The sequence below is a fragment of the Quercus suber genome, unplaced genomic scaffold, assembly GCF_002906115.3.
Source record: "Quercus suber isolate HL8 unplaced genomic scaffold, Cork oak 2.0 scaffold_17, whole genome shotgun sequence".
Lineage (NCBI taxonomy): Eukaryota > Viridiplantae > Streptophyta > Magnoliopsida > Fagales > Fagaceae > Quercus > Quercus suber.
The window spans coordinates 2,008,936-2,036,777 of NW_027069482.1; the positions used below are offsets into that span (position 1 = coordinate 2,008,936).

At 37.7% G+C, this 27,842-nt stretch overlaps 1 protein-coding gene across 1 annotated transcript; it reads right to left on the reverse strand.

The window, feature by feature from the left end:
- Positions 1-543: 543 nt before the first annotated feature.
- On the reverse strand, positions 544-24,138 carry LOC111994584 (rhodanese-like domain-containing protein 8, chloroplastic). Its single transcript, XM_024026474.2, is given in 9 exon segments — positions 544-899; positions 902-957; positions 1,040-1,315; positions 13,448-13,551; positions 14,583-14,674; positions 17,173-17,335; positions 18,197-18,346; positions 23,328-23,381; positions 23,583-24,138. Coding segments are annotated over 9 exon segments (1,317 nt in total). The 5' UTR covers positions 23,919-24,138; the 3' UTR covers positions 544-813.
- Between the last annotated feature and the right edge of the window lie 3,704 nt (positions 24,139-27,842).

Genomic DNA, 27,842 nt, shown 5'->3' on the forward strand with positions numbered 1-27,842 from the left:
AGGAAAAGCCCTAAACAAGCTTTTATTTTCCTTTTTTGGGGCGTTCACAAGCTTTTTACCGAGCTGAGGCTGAGTTTTTCTTGAACGGCTTGGTTCATTTACGACCCTAGTTCCACAAGTAGGTACTCCTTTTTTATTATTATTAGTATTATTTTGTTTAGTTTTTTGTTTTTGGATCACACACGAACTAAGTTTCCGTAAGAAAAAAAAAAGGTTTGAATAAGTGAAAAAAAGAGAGTGATATGAATACATGAAAAAAGAGACTAAGAAGTGGCTCAATTGCCGCCTTCCCAACAACACCCCCCCCCCCGCGTATTGCATCTCTTCAAAAAAAAACTTTTTTGGGGGGGGGGGGGGGGGGGGGGTTTATACTCATTTTGAACTCTCACCGAACTGATCGCTTCAAACCTTTGCCAAAAAAAAAACTCAGGTCTTTTAATTTTCAATTTTAAAAATCAATTGCAGCATAACAGTTGATATACAAAAGAATAAACTTATCCTCAAATTTGCAATGTTCTTCAAAATTTAGAAAAAGGTATGGAATACAAGAAACTACCTGTGTTTGTAAAGATTTAGATGGTAGCATGCGATGTTTTCACATTTGCTTATGCCTGGTTCTTTTGACTGGCATCTATATTAACGTCAATCTCATGATGGCAAGTTCTAAAGCTACCTCCCCTACAATATTTTAATGCAAAAGCTACAATCCGCTTGCCAAAAAGAAATTCCAAATCTTCAGTAATAGCTGCACCTTCAGCTATTACAATATTTATCCATTTCCAAACTGAAGAAAACAAACATCTGATCTAGCAGTCAACTTGCTTTGCATTCCAAGTCTCGATATATGTGCCATTTTTTGTATCTTTGATGCTCAGATAGAACAGGTCTAAGTCGAGGGCAGTAATACAATTTACACAGCAACATCCTCTGAAGTCCTTCACACAGTCTTTACAGCATCTGAAAAGAGACAGCCTTTTTCATACACATACAAATTTTAAGTTTTAGTTCAGGTGGGGAGGACAAAAAGAAGGAACCTTACAGAAAAAGAAGGTTGCAGTCAAGATTTGCACAGTTCCGATGCCTTAACTCAGAGACTTGAGAACCACATATGTAGCATCTTGCAAATGGATTATTCTTAGAATCTAGTTCACCCATGCTTACTTTATCCATGGATTTAGGCTTGTAGGCAGAAGGTGGGAGAGAAAGACGGGAATCGAACACAAACAAATTCCCAACCCATTCTGCAGGACCTTCGTTCTTTAGATAATGGGAAACACCGCCCTTCAGAGTGTACAAATTTTGGAAGCCTTGTTGTCTGACACATCAAGAAGATAAGTTTTTAAATGGGGGAAAAGAGGGGGGGGGGAACGGAACAATCTCACAACACCATCATTTTTCTAGTTCAAATCTGTGACTCTCATACCCATCTAGTGACCCACTATGCATCGAAGTGAGGCCCATGTTTCACCACAGGGCCTTCATGCAATGTGCAGTGGGATCTTGTACATCGCAATGGAAGAGTAAGAAATAAGTAATGCAAAGGAGCTAAATCATTAACTATGGCTCTATAGCTTGTTAAAGTAGATCAATAGAGGACAATTTGGAATAAGCACTGGAAATTACTAAGACTAAACCATATCCCAATTATTCCAACCATATGTCAAACATGATAAAATAATGAACTATATATCACATAACCCAAGTCCACTTGGAAACTTGTCCAATGTCCAGGAAGAAAATATGTTCATGCAATGCACTTGAACATCCGAGTGCTTTCCATAAACATGCTTGGATTTCACTAGCAAATACCCAAAGCACTTCCAACAATCTACCTAAATTTTTATGATACTATGGGTTTAGAACTTAAGTTCATATGTATCATAATACTTATATTCAAACTTCATTATATCAATAGATCACTTTTACATGCACCAGTTTCACTGGTTCCAGACTTCCAGTTAAGCACGCAAGTAAGCAAATTTAGTTTTCTTTTGATAAGTAACACAAACAACCAAATGTAATGAGAGGGATATGCAACACAGGGCATGGTCAATCTAAGAAAAAGGTGGGGGACGTCGATTTTAAATACTTCAGGCTTATAAGAAGGTGGGGGCTCTGGATGTTAAGGATTTCTGTCCTTCTAGTGTTGTTGATGGTGTATACAAAATTTTGGTGAAATTTTTACCTACAAATTGAATAATGTGCCAGGAAAAATACTGTCCAACAGGAAGCACAGATTTTAGATTCTAATATAATTGCTAGTTAGTGTCTGAATAGGAAGTTGAAGTCAGATGTTCTAGTGTGTTATGTATTTATTTTTAATTTTTATTGCTAGGGTATAGTAAATTGTATTTGGAAAAAGATAATGATCATGTTAATTTGGAGTTCCTTCCATATATGCTGGAGTGGTTTCATTATGGACAAAATTGGAAATAATAGATATTCCCTTCATCCCAAATTGTCGGTCCTATATTCCATTTTGAGAAATCTCAAAATGTTGTCCTGTTTCTAAAATTAGAAGCCAATAATTTACTACCTTTCTTATTATGCCCTTACTTTATTTTGAAATCATTTTAAAAATAAATTTAAAAAAAATCCCAATAGACGCATTGTAGTAGACAGGAGTTTTTTTTTTTTTTTTTTTTTTTTTTTTATTTTTTTAAATTTGATTTAAAGGATAAGTTTGAATTTGAAGGCAAGCCAATATAGTTCGTATAGTATTAGAGCATTGGCATTAGGTGTGCCAAATGCTAATTTTTTTGCATTGGCACACCAAACACCCAGAACACCTTCTGATCAAATGTTTCCTATTCTAAAAAATTTAGCGTTTTCATCCCTACTCTTCATTTAGTAGAAGTGTACAGACTTGTGCTAAAAGAAAAAAGAAAAAATTTAATAAATTTCTCTCTCCTCCTTTTCTGAATTTCTTTCTCTCTCCATCTGTATCTCTCTCTACAACTCTTCCAAGAACATCATCTCACTTTGAATCTTCTGATATCACAGCAGCTAGCACATTTTTTAGTCCTTCAAAAACCTCTCTCTAGTAGTCTTAAGGCAGAATCTATCTATCTCATTTTAAGAAATGTTTTTCAAACATTCTTTCTAAAGCTTTTCAGGAACAACTTTTTATTTTGAGTTTTGAATACTAATGGATTATTGATATATTTGATTCCCTTGATTATCATTTGATTTTGTTGTGTAGGAATTGAGGGACCAGTTAAATATCTACTAAGTTGTGTTCCATATATATGTGAACAATAACATCTTTTTATTTTCTGCTCCATGGCTCCTCCTTAATTTGGATCTTTATAACTTATGTTCTTGCTATTCTTAATTTGATTTATATGTTATGCATGCTTAGAAGTTATTTTTGATTTGTTTAGTCTTAATCCTTTGTATTTAATTTTGTCTAAGTATGAATAGGTTGATGCACAAACACACACATTAATATGTTATTGTATATATATACATTAACATGCTTTGATTTATGTTTTGTTGTCCTTGGTTTAATATGAAATTTGATGCATGCTTAGAAATATGAGCTGATTTGTTTGATTTTGATTTGTTGTGTCTCACCATGTTTTGAATGAAGAGTTGAATTAATATATTAGAAGCATGTTGGGTTTTGTTTGATTGCCGTTTTGTTGCTGCTTTAACATTGTGTTTCTAGGCGTGTACATGCCATGAATGCGATGTGATGGAATGCTATGTTGTGTGTTAGATACATGTTAGGATCAGCTTAGTGTGCGTATACAATAATCCATTAAAAAGTCCATTGATGGGATTAGAATTTGGAACACAATAAGTGGAGGCCGACTGATGAGTCGAGTGGGGTTGGGTGCCTAACACCTTCCCATCCCTGTACCTAAACTCTGAACACATGCTCTAATAAAGATTAGTCATTCTCATAGGCAATATATATATGGTTCCTAAACTTAATCTATGTGGTGACTCCATTTACACCTTCCGTTTGGTCCACTCTAGGCTGAGGCGTACTTCCCACAAGAAAATCACTTATTGTGGGTGCTTGCGCCCACAACTCTTTTATCCCAAATCAGCAAGACTCACCAGTGTGAACTGCATCCAAAACAGCGCAGTCTAAGAAAGGGCTGCCCCACAGACTCTAAACAATAGATGAATTTAAAGAAGTTTCCTAAAAACATACAATATCACACTTCCATTCCATTCCTTAAGAAGATTCTTACATACCTCATGCTTCCAGAGACTGTTTAACCCCCTAACATTCCAAAGATAGCAGTTTTAAATTCATTTACAACCACTAATCGCCCCCAAACAAGTTAAGAAAACTTTGTTCCTACTTCTAGAAGATAACCCATCATAGTTAACTGTAGAGACCAGGCCTCTCAATTCCCATAGCCCTTTCTCTACTAAGTTAAATGGTTGCGTAGAAACCCCATCGTGATGATCATCCATACAATCTTGTTCCAGTAAACGAAATAGTGCCACGCATTGATCCTCATCTTTCACGATAGGAAAACCCAACTTTTCATCATCTCAGTCACCCATTTTTGAATCTTCCACCTCTTTCATCACAAAATACCCGCAGCAAATTCCTAATCTGGCATGACCTCCCTAGTTTCAATGGGATCCCATTGGGACAGAGGTGGACACTCTAGAAGACACTAATCTTTCTCCCCACCCAAGGAACCATTTTTTTCAAACCCACCGTAATCCCATGGAAGAAGAATCTTGCTGTTGCACCTTGTCAGAATCGACGACACCACATCTACCTCCTGGGCACAACCTTATTCTTTGTACACACTTGCCTCCTCCATTAAATCTTCCTCTCCCCCAGACCATACGCCCATCGCACCCCAGATTAAATAGAGAAGAGAATCGATTATTACCCACCCACTGATGGTCTTGAGATGATCGGCGACTCCTTCATTGTCGGGACCATCTTACTGTTGAAACCAGAGCACTGGGACACCGTCCTTGCTCTCACCTAAGGGTGTCCACGGGTCGGTTCAGGTCGAGTTTGTGCCCAACCCGGAACCGACCCGCTCACATCGGGTGGGAGGTTGAACGACCCGCCGCCGACCGCCGACAACCTCGAGTCGAGTCGGATCAGGCTCCGGTGGATAATGGTCGGGTCGGTCGAAGTCAAAGGGAGTTTCAACCTCCAGATCTTCACCGAATCTTCGCCGAAAATCGCTAAATCTTCACCGGATCTCGCCAAATCTTCACTGGATCTTCGTCGGTCTATTGATTTTTCTTCGGATCTGTGCGATAACCACAGGATCGAAGCAAGAAAGACAACCTCAAGCCCAGATTTGAACGAGAACTTCCATCTCATCACCGGATCTTCGCCATATATTCATTGGATCTTCGCCGGATCTGTTGATTTTTCTTTGGATTTGTGTGACAACCACGGGATCGAAGCAAAAAACACCACCTTAAGCCCAGATTTGAGCGAAAACTTCCATCTCATTGCCGGATCTAACCAAAAACTACCAAATCTTCACCGAATCTGAGTGGATCTAGGTAGATCCGGTCTTCTTTCACAGGTCTCGTCGGTCGGATCGGGTTCATCGGGTTTTGGAGAAGAAAACCCGCCATTCGACCCGCCTAAATCGGTTTTTCATGGCGAAGACCCGCCGCCGACCGTCACCGGCGTCAGGTCAGCCGATTTTCGAGTCAGCCCGGGCGGTTTGGGCGGATGGGTCGGTTTTCAATTTCTAGTGGACAGCCCTACTCTCACCTCAAGCTACTTAGTTATTATTATTATCAAAATGGGCTTTTTCCAACACTAGGTACTTGGTTGGCTTTGATAGGCCCAGTTTTCCTAATAAGTTTCTCAAGCCCAAAATTCCTTTAACTTCTGCTAGTGTCACAAGGTCAATTTTTTACTTAAATTTTCTGTCTGTGATAGTCCTAAGTCTCTGACTTAGTCTCAGCCAACACCATACACACACTGTAATAACACTTAGAACAGATTATCTAGGGACGTTTAAACACACAATACACACAATATTTACAACGAACCCACCTCCAACTTTTATTACTTAATCTCAAGTACAAAGAAAACATTTTTACAAGCCTAGAGAATTACACAGAATTTTCTCAAGGCCAAATACACTCTGCTGCTGACACCTCCAATAGCCTTAGGGCTAAATATACAGAATTAACTGCTATGGCAATTACTACCTAGTAACTGTTTGGGTCTTGGACAATCTGCCACTTGTGATTTGACTTAGGACACCTTTAACTGATGCTGTCATGGCTTGCTCTCCACATTTTCAGCCCCTACACAGCAGGTTTGATCGTCAGGAAAGCCAGGAACTGCTTGGTAACTGCTTAGTAACCGCCACTGCACATACTGCACATACACAGCCCATGTCTCAGTAGACCATGGGGCCTCTTCCCATCGTCCAATAGCCCACACAACTAGTTCCCACACATTTTAGAGAGGCTTGACCCATGCTCAAGGTTTCCCATCAACACTACAGCCCACACAGCATGCCCATATGCAGCACACCAAGTAACTGTCATCAAGCCACTAGCACTTATCCATGCATTCAACCAGCCCACACTAGCCCAATGCTTTGCACACAGCATTTAATCATCACAGTAGCCCAGCCCTACCTTGCACTCCAGCCACCAAGCCTATACACAAGGAACCAACTAAGCCACCAATACCATGCACCACTATGTAGGGTCAACAGCACTTGCTGTTGCCCATCATCACAACCATCTCTACCCACCATGGCCCTCCTCTGCTATGGCCTTGGGGCATCATGTGGAGCAAGGTGCCTCTATATGCTGCCCTTCATCACAGCTCATCGATCCAACTCGAGTAGAGAGACTGGGCTGGTCCCCCTCAAAGAGCCCTTAGGAGCATCACTAGTCAAGCATGAGGAACCATGAGTGTGTTGAGAAAACATAAAACCAAATGATTGACTCAATGTCGACCAAGCACCATCATTCCTCATGCCATCATCAACAACCCATAATGCTCCTAACAGCTAGTTACCATTACTTATCAACTGCCCCTTCTGACCACCAAACCAACCACCAGTTGTATTAGGAATCACCTTGTAATGACTTTTCCCCAATAAGAAAAGTCTCAACCCTTTATGAAAAGAAGACCACCCAAATCTCTGTACATTGTAGCTTGACGATATCATAACACAACCTCGACAAGCTCCGCCGTAATATACTGCTATGTCCACAAAGAGACCAACTTTATTCAATCTACCACAAAATTCCAACCACTTCTTGTTTTCTCTGAATTGCTTACAAAGGAAATCCTTCCACACGTATATCAACAAAGCAAGAAATAATCCATTCCATGGCTTTACGTCCTACCCAAATGGAACTTTTTCCATTTCAATGGCTTTCATGGATAGCAGACCGCCCGCCCACCATCAAAAGAGAGAGAAATATTTTGCATCAATACGTAAAAAGCCCTTACTGCCCCCCTTGGCTAAGAGGAAGAGGTTTAGATGGTATATTTTGTGGGGTTGGTTTAGTGGAAAAAACCGTGTTTTTAGGTAATGGAATAAGTGTTTGTGGAGGTTTTGACTGAGGCAATTGAGGTGCTGGAGATGGGATAGGCGCTGTTGGTGTAAACGTGGAGGGACATGGATTTGTGTAAGAGACAAAGCCAAAAGGTGATGGAAACTAAGGTGGGAAAAAGAAGGGAACAGGGGGAAGTGACTAGATATGCGAAGATGGTAGGAAAGATTAAAACTATATGCATGTGTTTTGTAAAGATTATATATTTTTTCAATGATATTATTTTTTATTGTTGTCTAAAAGCTTAAGCTATAGTAAATTTAATCATTTAACTCAAGATCTCATGATCTGATACATGTAAAACTACCGATTGTCCCAAAAACTTAAACTATTAGAATATGGTAAATTTAATCATTTTACCAATACTTCTAACACTTCCCTTCACGTGTGAGCCGAAACTACCTTTTAATAGATAAGGCTCAACACATGGGAATTTAAATAGAAGGTAGAGTGGAGTAAACAAGAATCAAACTCAGAATCTCATGCTCTGATATCATGTTAAATTACATGTTGTCCCAAAATCTTAAACTATTGGAATATGGTAAATTTAATCATTTAACCACATATTTCTAACAAATTTTATAAGAAAGGCTTAATGGTTTGATTTCTTATTTGTGGATATTTAATTACGCTCTATTTTATTCTTTTAATATTGATATTTAGAAGACAAGCCATGTATCTAAATCCAAGTTTTGGGTTTGGGTCATGACATCTTGTGCTACCAAAACAACCAGCCAAAGAACCATTAACCAAAACTGAAAACTGAACTATAGAAATACAGCTACTAATCCACTGCTTGTCTAAGACCAAATCCCATCCTCCCTAAAGAGCATCCCAATTCACATGATTATAAGCTTTTTCAATATCCAGCTTGCAAATAACACCCGGAATATTACTTTGAAGTCTACTATCAACACACTTATTGGCAATTAAAACCAAATCTAATATTTGATGATCACCTGCAAAGGCATTTTGAGACTCCAAAATCAATCCATCCAACACCCCTCTCAAGCGACATTTGATAAAATCTTGTAAGCACTACCCACTACGTTGATAGGCCGATAGTCCTAAATGTTATATGCATTATACTTCTTAGGAATGAGAGCTATAAATGATGCTTCAATGACTTCTCAAACTTCCCATATTGAGAATTCCTCAAAAAATGCAAGAACATCACTGTTCGCTACCCTCCAATAATGATGATAGAAACCATAGTAAAGCCGTTCGAACTAGGGGACTTATCCCCCTCTATATCACGCACAACCTGTAAAATCTCCTCCCTCTCAAATTTCTGCTCAAGCAACCCATTCTCATCTACCCCAATGTGATCAAAATCTTTTCTTTTTTTTCTTTTCTTTTTTTTTTTGGATAAATAATGAAATTTCATTAATCAAAAGTCTCAAGTACACTCTGAGCATACATGGAAAGGGTTACATCAAGATCAAAAATTACAATGATTAAGCATAACAAAAAGATTAGAGCAAGAAAAAGAAGAGAAAACAGAGACCAAGCAAACAAAGAGTGGAGGAAGAGAGATTTAATCTCAAGAATCGACCTTTCCGTTCCCTCAAAGCATCTACCGTTCCTTTCCCGCCAAAGACACCATAACACACAATGTGGGATAGCCCGCCATAGGTCTATATTGCGCTGTCTACCAAACGGACCCGGCCAAGATGCAAATAAATCTGCAACACTTTGAGGCATCACACCAAAAAGGCTCCAAACCATAGACCATAGCCCGAAAGCAATGGGACAATGAAGAAGAAGATGGTTTACCGACTTCTTTTTCACATATAACATCAATCCATGACAGGTACACCCTTATTCCATAGTCTATCAAGGGTCAAAATCTTGCCTAAGGCGGCAGTCCATGAAAAGAAAGCAACTCTAGGAGGGATCTTTGAGCGCCACAAGTTTCCACAGAAAAAGGTTGTCAAGGGTCGAGAAGAGGGATAAGTAGTATTCACTAACCCTAAAGCCCTTATTCTTTGTCAACTTCCTATAAAGTTTTTCATGCCCCTCACCAGTAAAGGTCATAGAGTGTATAAGATTCCAAAAAATATCAAATTGTTCCTTCTCCCAATCTTGGGGCTCTCTATAGAATTGAAGATCCCAATGAAGCCTCTAATTAGGAAAAGACATGACATCTGCAAGATAAGAATCCTTGTTACAACTAAAGCTGTAGAGTTCTGGAAATGCCTCCCGAAGAGTACAACCCCCACACATAGGCCGATAGTCCTAAATGTTATATGCATTATACTTCTTAGGAATGAGAGCTATAAATGATGCTTCAATGACTTCTCAAACTTCCCATATTGAGAATTCCTCAAAAAATGCAAGAACATCACTGTTCGCTACCCTCCAATAATGATGATAGAAACCATAGTAAAGCCGTTCGAACTAGGGGACTTATCCCCCTCTATATCACGCACAACCTGTAAAATCTCCTCCCTCTCAAATTTCTGCTCAAGCAACCCATTCTCATCTACCCCAATGTGATCAAAATCTTTTCTTTTTTTTCTTTTTCTTTTTTTTTTTTGGATAAATAATGAAATTTCATTAATCAAAAGTCTCAAGTACACTATGAGCATACATGGAAAGGGTTACATCAAGATCAAAAATTACAATGATTAAGCATAACAAAAAGATTAGAGAAAGAAAAAGAAGAGAAAACAGAGACCAAGCAAACAAAGAGTGGAGGAAGAGAGATTTAATCTCAAGAATCGACCTTTCCGTTCCCTCAAAGCATCTACCGTTCCTTTCCCGCCAAAGACACCATAACACACAATGTGGGATAGCCCGCCATAGGTCTATATTGCGCTGTCTACCAAACGGACCCGGCCAAGATGCAAATAAATCTGCAACACTTTGAGGCATCACACCAAAAAGGCTCCAAACCATAGACCATAGCTCGAAAGCAATGGGACAATGAAGAAGAAGATGGTTTACCGACTTCTTTTTCACATATAACATCAATCCATGACAGGTACACCCTTATTCCATAGTCTATCAAGGGTCAAAATCTTGCCTAAGGCGGCAGTCCATGAAAAGAAAGCAACTCTAGGAGGGATCTTTGAGCGCCACAGGTTTCCACGGAAAAAGGTTGTCAAGGGTCGAGAAGAGGGATAAGTAGTATTCACTAACCCTAAAGCCCTTATTCTTTGTCAACTTCCTATAAAGTTTTTCATGCCCCTCACCAGTAAAGGTCATAGAGTGTATAAGATTCCAAAAAATATCAAATTGTTCCTTCTCCCAATCTTGGGGCTCTCTATAGAATTGAAGATCCCAATGAAGCCTCTAATTAGGAAAAGACATGACATCTGCAAGATAAGAATCCTTGTTACAACTAAAGCTGTAGAGTTCTGGAAATGCCTCCCGAAGAGTACAACCCCCACACCACAAGTGATGCCAAAATTTAATTCTATTACTATTACCAACTTTGAAGATGATGGATTTAAAGAAAGCTAGCTCGCCTTGTCTTATAGTTCTCCATAGACTAACACCATAAACAGTTGTTACTTCTTTTGTACACCACCCACCCTAAATATTCCCATACTTGATCTTGATAACTTGCTGCCAAAGATGGTTTGTCTCTATACCGTGCCTCCACAGCCATTTACTAAGCAGAGCTTGGTTAAATTTTCTCAAATTCCGCACACCCAACCCACCAGACTTGAAGGGGCTACACACCTAGGCCCAGTTGACCAGATTGAATTTATGGGACTCATCAATACCACCCCATAAAAAATCTCGCCGCAATTTCTCAATGCGATTTGCAATATCCACGGGGATAGGAAAGAGAGATAGGTAATAAGTAGGCAAGGTTGAGAGAGTGCTTTTAAGTAAAGTAACTTTACCACCTTTTGATAGATACAAACGCTTCCAACTTGCTAATCTTCGCTCCATTTTTTCAAGAATATGGTTTCAAATTGCCCTATCCTTAAATTTAGCTCCCAATGGAAGCCCCAAATAAGTCATTGGCAATGAGGACTGCCTACACCCTAAAAGGGCCACCAGCTCACCCATATTTAACACTTCACCAACCAGAACCAAGCCAGATTAATATGCAAACTTGACACAGCCTCAAATGAAGATAAGATGTCTCTCAATTTACCAACCTGACTAGGTAAAGCATCACAAAACATTAGAGTATCGTCCGCAAAAAGAAGATGAGACACCATTAAGGGGGTATGAGATTTGGGACCCACAATGAATCTTGAGATATGACCAACCAGAACGGCCTCATCTAATAACCGGCTTAAAGCTTCCATAACAATAACAAATAAAAGCGAGGAGAGTGGATCACCTTGATGCAGTCCCCTTGAACTCCTAAAGAAATCTTTAGGGCTACCATTGATCAGAATGGAAAATTTCATCATGCAAATGCAGAACAAAATCTGTGATCAAAATCTAAGTCATCCACCACTGGTCCATGACTTTGTCTCCTTATACAAATTCTCATAAAATCTTACCACCCGATCAATCACCTCTAACTCATCCTCATTCACCACCCCATTCACCTCTAAAGAACCCAAGTGATTATGTCGCCGCCTACAAGAGTTTGCAATCCAATGAAAAAACTTAGAATTGTTAACCCCCTCTTTAAGCCACAAAACTCTTGATTTTTGTCTCAACGAAATTTCTTCCAAAGAGGGCAAACGTTCCACCTCTAATTTCGCCTCCTTCCATCTCTTATCCTCCTCAAAAAGACCATGAATCCCTTCTTTCTCATCAAATCCCGCCAACTCCCCTAACCACTTCTTCTTATTCACCCCTACATTCCCAAATCCCTTGTATTCCACTTTTTAATATCTTCCTTCAAAGCTTGCAATTTCTTCGCTAACACAAAACTAGGCGTGCCATCAAAAGAGTACTATTCCACCAAGATTGTTCCCTATCCACAAACCCCTCCGCCTTCAACCACATATTCTTAAAAAGAAGGTTCATTCCAACCGGTAACTCCATATTTCAAATTTTTTATAACTATTTTGTTATTTAAACAATAGTAATTTTTTATAAATTAGCTAAAGGTTAATTTTGGAAACTTTTATCTTTTTATTTAATACAGTAAATGATGTTCTCTTAAAAAATTGGGTTTTCTAAAATTAGGGATTAAGTATAGGAGATGCTCTTTCTCCACTTCTTTTTGTTACTATTATAGAGACTCTTTGTGGAATGTTATCACAAGTTGTCAAAGGGGGAACACACATTTGGTTTCATTGCCAAACCTGATGCTACTGATCATTTGGTTCTCTCATTTTCTTTTTGCTAATGATTCCTTAGTTTTTGTGGAGTGGATCCAACTCAACTTCAACTATTGAGATGTGTATTTCTTTGGTTGAAGCAGTTTTGGGATTAAAGATAAACCTTTGTACATCTGAATTAGTACCAATGGATGAGGTGTTGGCAGAGCTAACTTGTTTGGGATTAAGTGGGTCATGCAATGAATAGTAGTTGATTCTTGAATAGCTGGAAAGGAAACTCCAAAATAGACACTGTAGTAGGGAATTTTGGAAGGTAATTCATTTGTGTTTAATGTGATGTTTTTGTGGAGAAATGAATGCACTCACTTTTAAGTACTGTGGATCATCGGTAATCAAGCTGAAGCCTTTATTCTTAATATCTCTTTAGGATTGGACGGCGGTTACTACCTCATTTTCTTTGTTTGAATTTGTTGGATTTCTTCAATCTTTTGAATTTTTGATGCTACATTTTATGAGCATGTCTCTTTTGTCATCCTGCATATTAGTATTGTGACCCTTATTGTCTTGTGAACCTTCTTGTATTTTCCTAATGAAATTTCTTACCTAAAAATAAAAATAAAATTTAAAAAGTTGATTACCAAAACATTTAATGTCAAATGCAGAAAGACAGAAATGAAAGAAAACTGAACGAAAGAGTGAGTTACCTTAAGATTGTAGAATACACATCACAACGAATACCTCCAGTACAATACATCAATATATCTGTCTTTTCTTTGTCAACATTTGCTAAAGGATCTGAAGCAATGTCCTGGACAATCAGAAACAGGGACAAAATGAAGTGCATTCATAGCCACTGCCAAAAGAATAAATTTTTACAACTCTCCCCAGTATAGTAATGCTCAAACTAATATGTTACTGGACTAATTAAAAAAAAAAAAATGCTAGGGCACAACATATGATAGAGTTTTAGCTGATGAGTCTAAACATGGTCAACGGCAAGTTGAAAATTTTTAGAGATGCTTTAGAATCTAGTGACTTTCGGTTAAATAAGACTAAAACATATTACATGGAGTGCAAGTTTAGGAAAAAAATAGAAACAAAGATGAATGGGTTGTAAAACTTGATAGTCAAGTGATACCAAAAGGCGGATGCTTTCAATATCTTAAGCAAAAAGGGCAAAAATGATATCATATTATGGGAAGAAGAAATGGAAGACCTAGAAAAGAGTCAATTTACAGCATTACATTGTTTCATTCAAAGGGTGATCTCCAAATTGAGAATATCATGCTAGATTTCAGATCTACTGCTAGAAGGATATATCTAATTTTTCCACATTTAGATCCAACAAGAAGAAATGGTTGATTTTTGTTTTTGTTTTTTTTTTTTTTTTTTTTTTTTTTTTATAATTAAATTGTTACAACAAGTGAGGATAAGGAATTTGAACCTTGATTTCCTTCATAATGGAGACCAGGTAATGTCATTGAACTACAAGATTCTTGATAGAAGACATAATTGAATTTTCTAAAAGCTAAAGAAGAAATTACTACATAAAAAAATAAATTAAATTGACTCAGTATATTTTATGATGAAAAGTTCCTAGATAGCATATTCTATACATGTTCCATGGTTAAATGTTAGGTTATGATCATCAAGAAAATTACTTACCTTGCACACAAATTCATACTGACTAGTTACTTGGCTTCAACTTAAGTGGTGAAACAATGGGATGGGGTTGGGGTAAGTCTTAGATTCAAATCTCCCCAACACCCCCCCCCCCCCCCTCTTCCCAAAATCCAACTGACAAGAGAAAGGAAAAGAATAGTTGGTTATTGACCATACCTCTGTCTCAGATAGTCCAAATGAAGTGCTTCTAAAGCAATCTACATAAGGCCGTCGAGCCCCTCGGAAATGACCAATATCCCATTCATAACCTGATTACAACCAATCACAAAATGCTCAAACTTCAATGAGACTTATGAACATGGATACAATGATAGATTTTAATACAAGATTCACATACAAACACATATGCATAACTAAGGTAGTCATATCAGCAAGCACTAAGAAATAAAACTACATTTAAGTACACATGAAAGTTTCCCAAAGCACATATACATCATGTCTATACTAACTCTTCACTCAATAGTTTTTCCCTTAAAATTGACTCGTAACAAAATTAAAATTCAATTATGTTTCTTAATGGTCTTCCCAATGAATACAGATCATTCTGAATGGATTCAGAAAGCTCATGACCATGTATATTAGGACTTTCTTTGGGAAGCTCAGGTCCTGATGAGAGTAACATCGTCAATTGCCCATAAATAATTTAAGGAAAAGAAGTGTGAGTTTATTGGATTGGTGTATCATATGCAAGTCAAGTGGGGAAACAACAGACCATCAATTACATCATTGTTATCTTGCCAAAAGAATGACTGCTATTTTGTATGATTGGAAATTTTTGGGCAATGCTTAAAATAGAGGATGAATTGTTGGCATGCTAGCAAGGGAGTTTTGGGAAGCATAGTAGCAGTGTTATTTGGAATGCAATTCCTTTGTGGATGCGGTTTCCAGCATGATTAGATTGCTGGTCATGAAACTTTGAAGGAGCTGGATCACTGTTGGAGAAGACTCGATTTCTATTGTATTTGTACGATTAGATAGTTGCTACCTATTATTATTATTTTCCTAATATGTTAGAATGTAATGACTTTTAGATTTTAGAGGTTAAAATTTATGATGTGTCTCTCTTGTATACTTCCCGTGCACTAGGGTTGCACCCAGATTTTTGAGCTTTTAATGTCTGCAAGCAAAGTCTTAACAAAATAAGCCCAAATTTCTCCAACTTGTGGATTATCTAAGATCCATCTCAAATTTTCCAAAGTCTACCCCTATGTCCAAAAGCCATAGTATTGCCTTTCACACTTTTGATTCTTCCACCTCAAAGTAAGGGACATTTAACCACTTTTAATTCTTGAAAAATTTAAAAATTTTCCATGCTTTCCCAATTGGAGCAAGTTTTTGAAAAACCTAAGTGAACACATATGGTGTGCAAGTATAACAATGAATGGAATTGCTTTCCCTTGGTTATGTCTATTCCTGCTTTAGTTGCACTAAACAGCATGGAATAGATATTCCAAGGCAATGTCTATTCCTAGTTCCTACTACTTGGAGAATAGCTATTCCCACACCTTCAACACTTCAAATTAGTTTCTCTCTAAGTTCTAAGGTTCAAAATCAAGAAATTATTTCGATTTTCATGATAAGATTTGCCATGCTTCACTGTCATTATGCACACAATCTATGGACTTTGGTGTTTTGTTAGTTTGGACTCCATTGGATTATACCTACGATGGTAGTGGTCTGCTGACTGGGTTTTGTAGACATTGTTCTGCTGATTTATGGGGGGGCCATTCCACTGTCACATGGACCATTTGGAGACAAAGAAACCAGCATACTTTTGAAGGGGTTGAGTATTCATCTTTGAGATAAAACCTTTTTTTTATTAAGTTCCACGTATGGCTGCTTTAAGTGAGAATCCATTTTCTACCTTGGAGGAATTTCTAGGTTTATGTAACTTTAGGTGAATTTTGTAGCATCCCTAGTACACTGCCTGTGAACATGGGGAGTATGCTCTCTTTCAATCTTCAATAAGAATTCTTAATTACCTATTAAAAAAAGATGCACTATGTGTAGTAGTACACGTGCTTACATGTCTGTGTCCTATGAGCTCACTTAATGAGCAGATGGTCAAGTATGAGGAGATCTATAGATTCAGATGCCAACATGTTTCCGACGGACACAAAGCCAAATCAACACCATTTAGAGAGTTGTGAATCATTAGCTTCTTGTTAACTCAATTCCTAGCCTGAATTAGTGAGAATGAATAACTTGAGTACTTATAATAAAAAATCAAAAAACCTATGTCTTTTTTTTTTTTTAATGACATGGAGCCTCACCAAGACAAGGCCCTTTGGACCCACCCCTAGAGAGTAAACTACAGATACACAATCCCACCCACCAAAACCATGTATCAGGTAATTCAAGGGAACTCTTAATGGGGATTTCAACCCAAGATGCCTGGTTCTACAGCTCATCCCAAGCCTCCAACCATTAGCCTGCACCCTGACAGATATTTTGACAAACCTACATCTTGTTCTATCAATCATATGATTACAGGAGTCCAAATTCTACTTTCATCCAGATAGCTAGTTGTGCTTTGCTATACAATGGTAGGAGTACTTCCCATGTTAAGATTAATTTTAGTTATTTAACGAGAACAATAACAGTGTCATCCAAAAACACCCATTACACAAAGTTCAGTATGTAAAAAAGAAAAAGAAGTATGATACATATGAAAACATACCAAAATTGAGAGCACTTTCAGCTTAGAGAATGCAAGCAAATAGAATTTTGGAAGAAGAGGAGCTACCGTTTCTCACATCCAACAGAATATGCTCTGTATTAATATTCTCATTTGAAGCCTCATTGATTTCATTCACTGCTTGCAGTCTTTTTCTCCATTCTGAAGGTGCAAGAGGTGTTGCTCGAATTGAAGGGTCAAGCAAAGGAAGATGTGAAATGCCTCCTTCCAGCTGAAGAAATATAATTGTAATGAAGTGACAATTCTTATCAAAAGCAAACACAGAACAGGATGGATTCAGCTACATTCCCATTCCCAATGGAGACATATCTTTTTCATTTTATTGGAGAGTTGCATCTTACCGACTTCTAGTATATACAGAGCAGATTAAACCACCTTATCCTCCTTCATAAGTACCAGGTACCAACTCATGGAGTAACGCATAAATGAATAAATGGCTCAATATGAAACAGGAATTGGGCTTTTAAAAAAAAAAACAAAGAAGATCAGAATCTTCAATTGAAAACTCCATTGCTTTACAATGCATCTTCACTGAAAATTTCTTTGTGTGTATGGCTCAATCCTCTTATTGAAGAGGGAAAAAATATATGGAGGTGACATCACGAGATCAAGACCCACTGTTTACAGGTACAACAAAGCAATAAAATAAGAGAGTTTCGGCTATATGGCTAATTAGGATTAATAATATATATATATATATATATAAAGAGACATGCTGAACTTCCTATAAAATGAAAAGAGAGTTGTCCCTTTGGAACTATACTGGAGCCAAATGCCACCCATCTATCACCCCCAACCCCAAAATCCATACACCTGAACCAAACAATGAACTATCAAGGAGAGAAAAATAAATATATGTATACATCTAAAAATATGCATGCATTCATACATAGATAAACAACTAAAAAGAAAATCTCTTTGAAAGAAACACGTGAAGAAGTGCTATAAAAAGGGGATAGAGTATAATGTTAGGAAAAAACTAATCAACAAAATATGAGCTCAATAAGGGAAGTTGCTTTTGTGTGTGTGTGTGTGTGTGTGTGTGTGAGAGAGAGAGAGAGAGAGAGCTTGCCTGCACTAGTGAAGGCTTATACCGCAACTTCAGTTTTGGAAAGGCATGCCCATTTATTGCTTGAGAAATCTGAACCAACATATCAGAAAATCGATCATCTTCTCTTAGCCATTCAACATACAAAAGAGCATCTTTTGACGGTCCACTGTACTGCTCAAAGATGAATCAAATCAGGAGTTATGAACAGATAGTGAATAATTACTTTAATGAAGCTGGGAAGTATTATAAATGATTTCAAACACTCCTGCACCATAGTTCACCTTTTAGTGTTATTATTTAATATATTATAATGCATTAAAGAACTCAATTTTTCCATGTCTTCAAACAATAACATTTTTTAACATCTATGTATCAACAAAAGAAGAGAAGGGCAAAGGAAGTAAACAACCAAACCGGTGTAGAACATGTACATAGAACAGCTGAATATGAGAGAAAGAACAAGGAAATACAAAACCCTAGGCTTCACCACCTTAGGGATGTTTGGCTTCACCACCAAACACTACATAATTATACAAAAATCTCTGAAATATTTTATTATTCAAAATGCAGTTCTGAATAAAGTCTGATGAGCCTCCTCAAATAGGCTCCCAAAATACAACCCATGTAAATGCAAAATAGAGTCAACTAATACAAAAGGAAATAACACAAATCCAAATCTGAATTAAAGGCTAATACAAAATTAAGGAAATAAAATCAGCAATAAGTGCTAAAAGTCCATGCTCTGGGGTCTGCATCAACTCTCCTAGGGTGAGAAAGACTTGACCTTGTCAAGTTAAGAAATCCTAGGTGGTGCCCAAAAGTGTCAACAGGGGAGTGATCCATCATTGTAAAGCTAAAGGGCTACTGGGTATGACCTACGTTGCCTCCATCTCCCATAAACTCGTGTGATAGGTGGGCGATCATCTCTGGTGATCCAAGTGCAGTCAAACTCCGGTCGACCATGCCAGGGAACCAAGAAGCATCGGACTGCTCCCTAGTAAGAACAACCTGCTCATCCAAAATAACATCAATGGATTCTTTGCGCGTGTGGAGTGTGCAATGAAGTAGGGTCAAGTGTATGTTCAATGGTAGGGCCAGTAGAGGGATCAATAAATGGGTCATTAGGAATGGGTATTGGTGTCTTATATGCAAGTAAATTTTCAATATTAAACATTGAACTAATACCATAATCTTAGGGGAGATCAATAACATATGCATTGGGGCCAATGCACTTTAGGACTTAAATGGGCCAGCACCACGAGCTTGCAATTTCCTAACTGTCCATGAAGGAAACCGTTCAGGCCTAATTCGGATCATAACATAGTCTCCAATGTGAAATTCGCAATGACGGCAATAAGCATCAGCCTAAATCTTATAGTGAGCATTACTCACATGAATACGCTTGCTAATTTCCTTATGCAGATCCTGGACATGTCTAGCGAAAGAGTCAGCCAACTCAGACATCCGAATATAGGGTGACATAGGGAGTAGGTCTAGAGGTTTCCTTGCCTTGTACCCATGCACCACTTCAAATGGGCTCATACCATGGTCCTATTAACTGAGTTGTTGTACGTGAATTGAGTCGTAGGGAGAATAGCATCCCAACTTCTAGTGTGTTTACCCACTAGGCATTGTAACAAACTTCCTAGGCTTTGATTGACAACCTCAGTTTGGCCATCCGTTTAGGGATGGTATGCTGTGGAGAAGTTCAATTTTGTACCAACAAGGTGCCACAAAGTTTTCCAAAATAACACGTAAAGCAAACATCCCTATCAGACACTATGGTCTTGGGCAGGCCGTACAATTTGACGATCTCGTCAAAGTACAACCTAGCAATTTTTGATGCATCAAATGTCTTAGAGCAGGGGAGGAAATGGGCCATCTGAGAAAATCAATCAACAACAACAAGAATGGAATCATGTTTACAAAGTTGCCATGGTCTATCAGGCACAGGAAGGGGAATATAATGGCCAACACTTTTCTTACAATGCTTCGCCAATTATCTTAGCAACATCCCGCTTAAGATTTGGTCAATAAAATTGTCGTTCCACCTCTTCAATAGTCTTATCACGGCCCTAAAGTGTCGAACAAGCCCACTAGAATGCAATTCCCATACCAAGAAATCTCGCACGGAAGTGCATGGGATGCATAGCTTGTTGATCTTAAATAAGTAGCCATCTTTAAGGGAATAGTCATCGCTAATGAGGCATGGTGCCTCACGCAATGCGATGAAGATTTCTCCAAAATCAAGACATGATTCATACTCTTCTTTATGTCGTTCAAACCCTACAGAAACCTCGGCACTCATGACAAAAAGGAGGGTCACTCAGGGACTTAGAGCATTAGCAAACTTATTTTCAACCCCAACTCAATGCTTCAACACAAAAGAGTAGCGTTGTAAGCATTCAACTCAAGTAGAATGACGAGAATTCAACTTCTTTTGTGAGTTGGGATGGCGGAGGGCATTGTGGTCAAAATAAATGACGAACTCGTTAGGTATAAGGTAGTGGCGCAAATTTCGAAGAGATTGTACGACAGCATAGAATTATTTGTCGTAGTGGAGTACCCTTGTTTAGCCTCATTTAGTTTCTTACTAAAATAGGCTATTGGATGATGCTCTCAGCTAAGTACACCTCCGATGCCAATATCAGTTGCATCACATTCGACCTCAAAGACCTTTGTAAAATCCAGTGACGCATGACTGGAGCTTCAGTCATTTTTTCTTGATTTCCTAAAATGCTCAGGTTGCAGCCTTGATCCATTGAAAATCCCCTTGCTTCATACAATCAGTAATAGGCGCCATAATAGTGGTAAACCCTCGTATATAGCGTCAATAGAAAGTTGCAAGTCTATGAAAGCTACGGGCCTTGTGGATATTCTTGGGCTCGAGCCATTCCACGATAGCTTTGATCTTTTGTGGGTCAACTGACACTCCCTCAGAAGAAACTACAAATCCTGAGAAGATGACCTCATTTGTAAAGAAAGAGCATTTCTTGAGGTTTGCATAAAAGCTCTCTTGCCTTAGAGCTATGCATACTTGTTTTATGTGGTCCAAACGTTGCCCCTTTGATCGACTATAGACAAGGATATAATACTAGTTGGCTCTCAACAATTAGAAGGACTCCATTTGAAGTTGTTTATGGTCGAAAGCCACCTTCTCTACTAACGTATGTACTAGTACTGCAAAGGTGGCCACACTGGAGGAAGAGTTGTTGCAAAGAGATCAAGTTCTCAAGTTATTGAAAGGGCACATCAAAGAAGCCCAGATACAGATGAAGAAGTCTTATGATTCAAAGCACAAGGAAGAGGAATACCAAGAAGGTGCATGGGTGTATGTTCGGCTTCAACCATACCAACAGATTGTGGTTTCCATACGCCAAGCAAAGATTGCTCCTCGGTATTATGGTCCATTTCATATCTGGAAGCGTATTGGATAGGTCGTCTATAAGCTGGAATTACTTATAGGGTCTCACATCCATCCGGTTTTTCACGTGTCCTTAATGAAAGAAAAAGCTTGGTTCTCATATTTCAGCACATATTTCAGCACAACCGCAACTACTAGTTGAAAGAAAAGCTTGGTTCTCATATTTCAGCACAACCACAACTACTAGTTGCCACAGAAGATCAAGAGGAGTTGAAGGTTCAACCTCAGGCAGTTTTGGATCAAAGGTAGAGGCGTAAAAAAATTGAGATTTTGGTTCATTGGCAAGGTTTACCTTCTAGTGATGCGACATGGGAAGATTTGCAGCTGATGCACCAACAATTTCCAGGTTATGCGCTTGTAGACAAGGGCCCTTTTAAGAGGGTAGGAGCTGATATGTATCAGCTGCACTGAGTCATTTTCAGAAGGCCACTTAGATTAGGAGTATCTGATTTGTACGTTTAAGAGTCCGAATCTTTTGTGTTGTTAGGTAATGTTAGGAGATAGGGGGGTGAGTTATTTTTGCATAGTAGTAAGTAGTTGCATTATTTTGTGTTTAAAGATTGGTATTATTTGAAATAAAGCATCAGAAAAATTATTTATGCAAAGTAATCTATTGAGGTCAAGATTTCCTCAGTCAAACCCAAAGTTATCAATTTTAATTTTATTGTTTCTATCCAAATAATCATCATAGGTAAGGATACTGTCATCTACGTACCATCTATCTTCCACCGGTAAACTCCACTGTCAACAATCTCACTCGTGCTCTCTCTCCTCTTTCACCCTCTCTCCTCTTTCACCCCTCTCTCTCTCTCTCTCTCTCTCTCAGCAAACCGGGTCTGAGATCAGTGATTGAGTGTAAATGTTGAGATTGGGTCTCTCTCTAGTTTAGTTTAGTTTAGTTTTTTTTTTTTTTTTTAATATTTTTGGTCGAAATCAGCTATTGCGATTGGATTGTGGTTTTCTAGGTTGCAATTGCGATTTCGAGTTTTGGATTTTCTTGGTTCGTTGGCCAAATTGGGGGTGTTTTCTTTTGAAGTGATGGTGGGTTCTGATGACAGTGACCATTTATACTATTTTATTGGGTTATTTATCTATACTACTATTTAACAGGCTTTCAAGCTATAAACTCTAAGTTGTGGACTCCAAGTTGGCTTCCAAGCTATAGACTATAAAGTTGCTAAAAATTAAGACATTATCTATTTGGTCCTAAATTATAGTTTTTCAAAAAAAAAAAAAAAATACCTATCAGCCTCATCCCTTCACCACAAAGAAACGTGCAATTCCACTAAATCAGCAATTTTTTTTATTTTTTTACAAGACTTAACTTTTTCTTTTCAAAAAATAAAAATCACAGTTGGCTAAAATTTCCTAAAAAGAACAAAACTAAAGGGCTAAAACTAAACCACTACACTACCTACAAAATAGAGCCACTCTCCTACTAACCCAAGTTAAGTTTTTTAGAACCACCAATATAAATGGTAACGGGACAGGATTTTTTTGGTGGGCTTTTATGCTTTTAAAGAGAGAAAGAAGGCAAGTAAAGGGTCTATACTCTGTACTATATATAATATGACTCACACAGTATCATAACACACTCAATGTGGACTCCCACTCCCAGTACCAAACTTTAGTCTTATTCAAAACCAAAAAGCAATTAAACAACACACAGAGGAGCACCAAAGATAATATTAGAGAAATTATTATAGAAATAGAGGATGAAGTCATTACCTGTGCATTTATGCCTTGTTCATTCAGATATACTCGGCCATGTATGTCTAGATCCTAATAAAAGATATCCACAATATAAATAAAATTAATTACCTAAATTGTGTCCAAATTTTATTAAATCTAAATTGGAATTATCAAATTCTCAGTTCAATTAGATACCAGGACTGTTTTTAAAAGTATAATGGAAAAACTGGAACCTAAAATATCTATCCCAATTACATGGGTAGATATAGACAAAAACAGAGGAAATGGTACCTTTAAGAAGGATAGGTGCCTGGCGACCTCGGCGGCTGGGTCTTTAATGAACACAAAACGGTAGAAATTGACGACCACAAATTCAGTCTCAGCATCTGACTCACCATAATTGTGGTGATTGAGGAGGAGGAATCGTTTTGAATTTGGAGGGCTAAGAGAAGCTGAGCAGACTTGTTTCTGGTTTAATTGAAAAACGCTGACAGGCTTGTTTTTAAGCTTAACGTCAACAATGCTTCTACTTCTACTCATACATGGAACCGGACAGAGACACATTGCCATTGCCATGGCCGTTGCAGCTGCACCTGCACCTTTTATAACCGCAGAACACCCTCTCATCTAAACAGATTTCTGGTTTTGTTTTTTTTCAAAATCTTTTTAAGGCCGGGACCAACCCTGTCCCATTTTTTTATTTTTTTAAAATCAAGCAAATATTTGATTGAAACATAAACCGGAAAAATAAAATTTCTATTCCAAATTTTGGCCCAGCCTATCTTTAGGTGAATTTGGTTAGAAGGGTAGAAAAAATGGAAGGTTAGGAGATACTGGAGGATGGAAAAGTAAGAAATAGAAAAAATTTCTTTTCTTTCCTTTTTGTTTAGTTGGAAATAGAAAAATGAATGAGTTTGAATAAATTTACCCTTATAACATTGTTAAAGAATGATGCTCAATTAAAATAAAACAAAAAAATGACAAATAATCATACAAAAAAATTAATCGCTCAAATTTATTAAAAATAAAAATTATGGCTAGTTAAAAATAAAAATATTAAAAAAATATATATCTCACCAACCCTAGGAAAAAAAAAGCAACATTGCCCAAAAAAAAGTCAACAAGGCAACGTTTATGCACAGTGGAGAAGAAAAAAATAAAAATAAAGGGAACTTGAAGCCTATGTCATTTTTGTCAATTAAAAAAAAATTCTTCTCCACTTAGGTTGTGTTTGGTTCAACGGAAATGCTTTTCCGAGCGTAAAATCATTTCAGGAGAAATTGTTTTTCTATAAAGGAAAATGTATTCAGGCTGTTTGGCTGCCTCGGAATTCGTTTTATGGAAAATCAATTCTGGTGTTTGATTCGTTCAAACATTTTACGAAAAATGCTTCCTGTTTTACAGAAAATCAATCCCGATGTTTGGATCGTTCAAACGTTTTACAGAAAATGATGATCATTTTACGAAAAATTAATTCCCATGTTTGGTTTGTGGATCATTTTACGGAAAATATGAAATGCCTTACAAATTCCTGCATTACAAACCTGTAACAGTACAAAAATAATCATCCAGTTTAACATCAAAAATAATCATCAGAATATACCCATAATATTTATATCAAAACAACCACATCAATCTTTCACCATTGGCATTACACTTTCATAGTGTACAAAAATGATACCTACACTTGGTATCTAAACAGTACAAATACATAATTTGGGCAAATGTATCGTCCCAATAATACAAAAGACTTACATATATAATATCATAGTTAATCCCTAAAGCTAATTACTGGAACTACAACAAAAGTTAATCACTAAAGCTACCGTTACAGTCAACATGAAACAGACAAGTAAGAGGTGTGTGCATAAAAAATTATCCATCCACAACTTTCTCAGCTTAGCATTCTTGGCTAGAAATCCCCATGCTGCCTTCTTATTTTCACATAGATGGTCAAAGGCAATTGCGAGCATGTCTTCGCTATACCCATCCGTCATCATAGCCATGACCTCAGAGTAAAAAGCTGTGTAATCAATAGGCCCTCGGTTGATTTCTTTCAAAGCCACAGCAATTTCTTTCAGCTGATCAGACAGATCAGTCAGCACACTATCCTCAGAGGGAGGTGCATGCCCTCTTTTACGAGATTTGGAAATTCCCGAGCCAGTGGTGGATGACTCTACCGCATTCTTCCCTTTGTCCACCACACCTTCCTCTGCATTGTCCGCCACAAACTCAGTACTGTCCCCATTGTCTGGCTCATTCTCAATATCCACATACAACTTAGAAAAGCTACCCGTGGCTGTATCCTTCGCCACTACAATAGCTAATTCATCGTACATCTCAATCTTTTTGTTCAGATACTCTGCATGCTTCCGATGCGCCTGTAAAGGAGAAAGGAACGTTTAATAACAATGCAATAATCACTTCACTCATAAATTTGATATTCAATTCAATATAGATGCCATTAGATGATTTAGGTCAATGATAAACAAAAAAAATTTGTTAGGGAACAGGAGATATAACCCATGATTTTGAAGATAAGTACAATAGAAAATACAATGTACAAATGCTAAGAATAGATTTGTCAATAGATCCGCACATGACAGTTATATTTGAAAATTTGTAAAAGCAATGGAATCCTAAAAAGAATGACACTATAAATTTCATATAAATAGGGTACTTGAGCAACCTTGTCTTGTTCTCATTTCATAGATTATAAAAGCCAAAAACATATATTATCATTTATATTAAGAAAATATAGTTGGAAGCCATACCATGACTTCTTCTTGATATGTTTTTGCATATTTCAATCACATCATTAAAGCAACAACATAGGCTCAGATCTTTACATAAACAAAACCCAATACACAAAATTGAAAAACTAAAACAAAAACGATATACCCCTTGGATCCTCAACCCAGACCATCAAAAATCACAATCACAAATGAAACTTCAAAAAATTTAGGATCTTTTCAGTAACCCCAAAGCAGAATCAACAACAACATAAACAAACACACACAAAGACCTAAATGTAAATTAGAAAAAGGGAAAAGCTGAGAGAAAGTACCCGTAGAAGAGTGGAGAAAGATCAGCGATGGGGCGTGGCCTGCGATGGATGATTGAATGGATGGGTGAGGATGATGGATGAACTTTACTGGGCTTAAGCCCCATCTTGGGCCACGTTTTTTCAAATGCAGCCCAAAAAAATGCTGCCTAAACCCCTTGCGTTTTGTAGTGTGGGCTTGTTATGACATTTATGGCTGTATATACTGATTGTGTTAGAGATCATAGGTGTTGTGCTGGTATATGATTGTGCTCTACTGTTTTCTGTTTGTGGCTGTTTATTTATACTGTGTAATCAATATCATGCTTGTTTCGTACCTTTTAGACCACAGTGTTTGGGATTTTTTAGATGAAGAAAAAACCAAAGCCGCAATTCTTGCCTCAGTTGCATCTGTCCTCCTTGTGGGAGTTGCATTGCTAAGGAAATTGCGTCGTAGACGACTGCCTAGGGTGCCTTATGTTAATCATGCAGCTGAGATAAAGCATTACATAAATAGTATTTTGCACGAAAGTGAGAGACACTGTGTGAGTCAAATTAGGATGAAGCCTATAGCTTTCCACCACTTATGTCATATCCTCACTGAAGGGGAGCACGTACACCCGACTATTCACATGTCTGTTACGGAGCAAGTCTAATTTTCTGTCACATTATTGGTCATAATGTGAGGTTCCCTGTAATTAGTAGTCGGTTCCATAGATCGACTGAGACTATTCATAGTGTTAGCATGTTGTGTGATTCATAATCACATTATGGGGGTTGAACCAAATGATCATATTATAAAAGCTGCAATAAACCAAGTAGAGTCTAGTGGCCCCCAACAAGAAACATAATCATGTCGGGACTCCATTGAAGACAATAGGTGTGGAATGCTAAGAGAGATCAGATATGCCAAGCTATGTGTTTGATTATACTAGAAGTGGAGAGTAGTACTTTATTTAGATTTCTATAATTGTAATATGTGCTGTATTTTTTTCTGTAAGGACAATGTATTTACTATAAACTTCTAGTGGTGAAAGGAAAAAGTATTTTTAGCATTAAAAATATTTCCAGCATTACATTGTTATTTCCAGTGTTAGCATGTTTCATTCTGTTGTGCACATCTATAAGCGTGGTTGTATGTGTGTTTGATTTGTTGTTCATATTCCGAGCGTAATTACTAAATGCTACTCTCATTATACAATTTTCATATGTAGTAATGTCAAAGGGAAAAGAGAAGGCGGGCAGCACTAAACAGTTGAGGTGGCTGCCCCCATGCACACGACTCTACTTAGGCTACTTGCCGAGGAGGCTACAAAGGGCAATAAGCCTTCTAACACCTTCAGGGCCGGCTCCTTTGCTTTTGTAGTGAAGGAGATATCTACACAATTTGGGGTCGAGTGCACCCCTCTTATATAGAGAATCGGCTGAGGATTATGTGGACCACTATTCAAACTATTAGGAAGAAAAGCGGTTTCGGCTGGGATGATAACTTAAAGTGATAACATGCG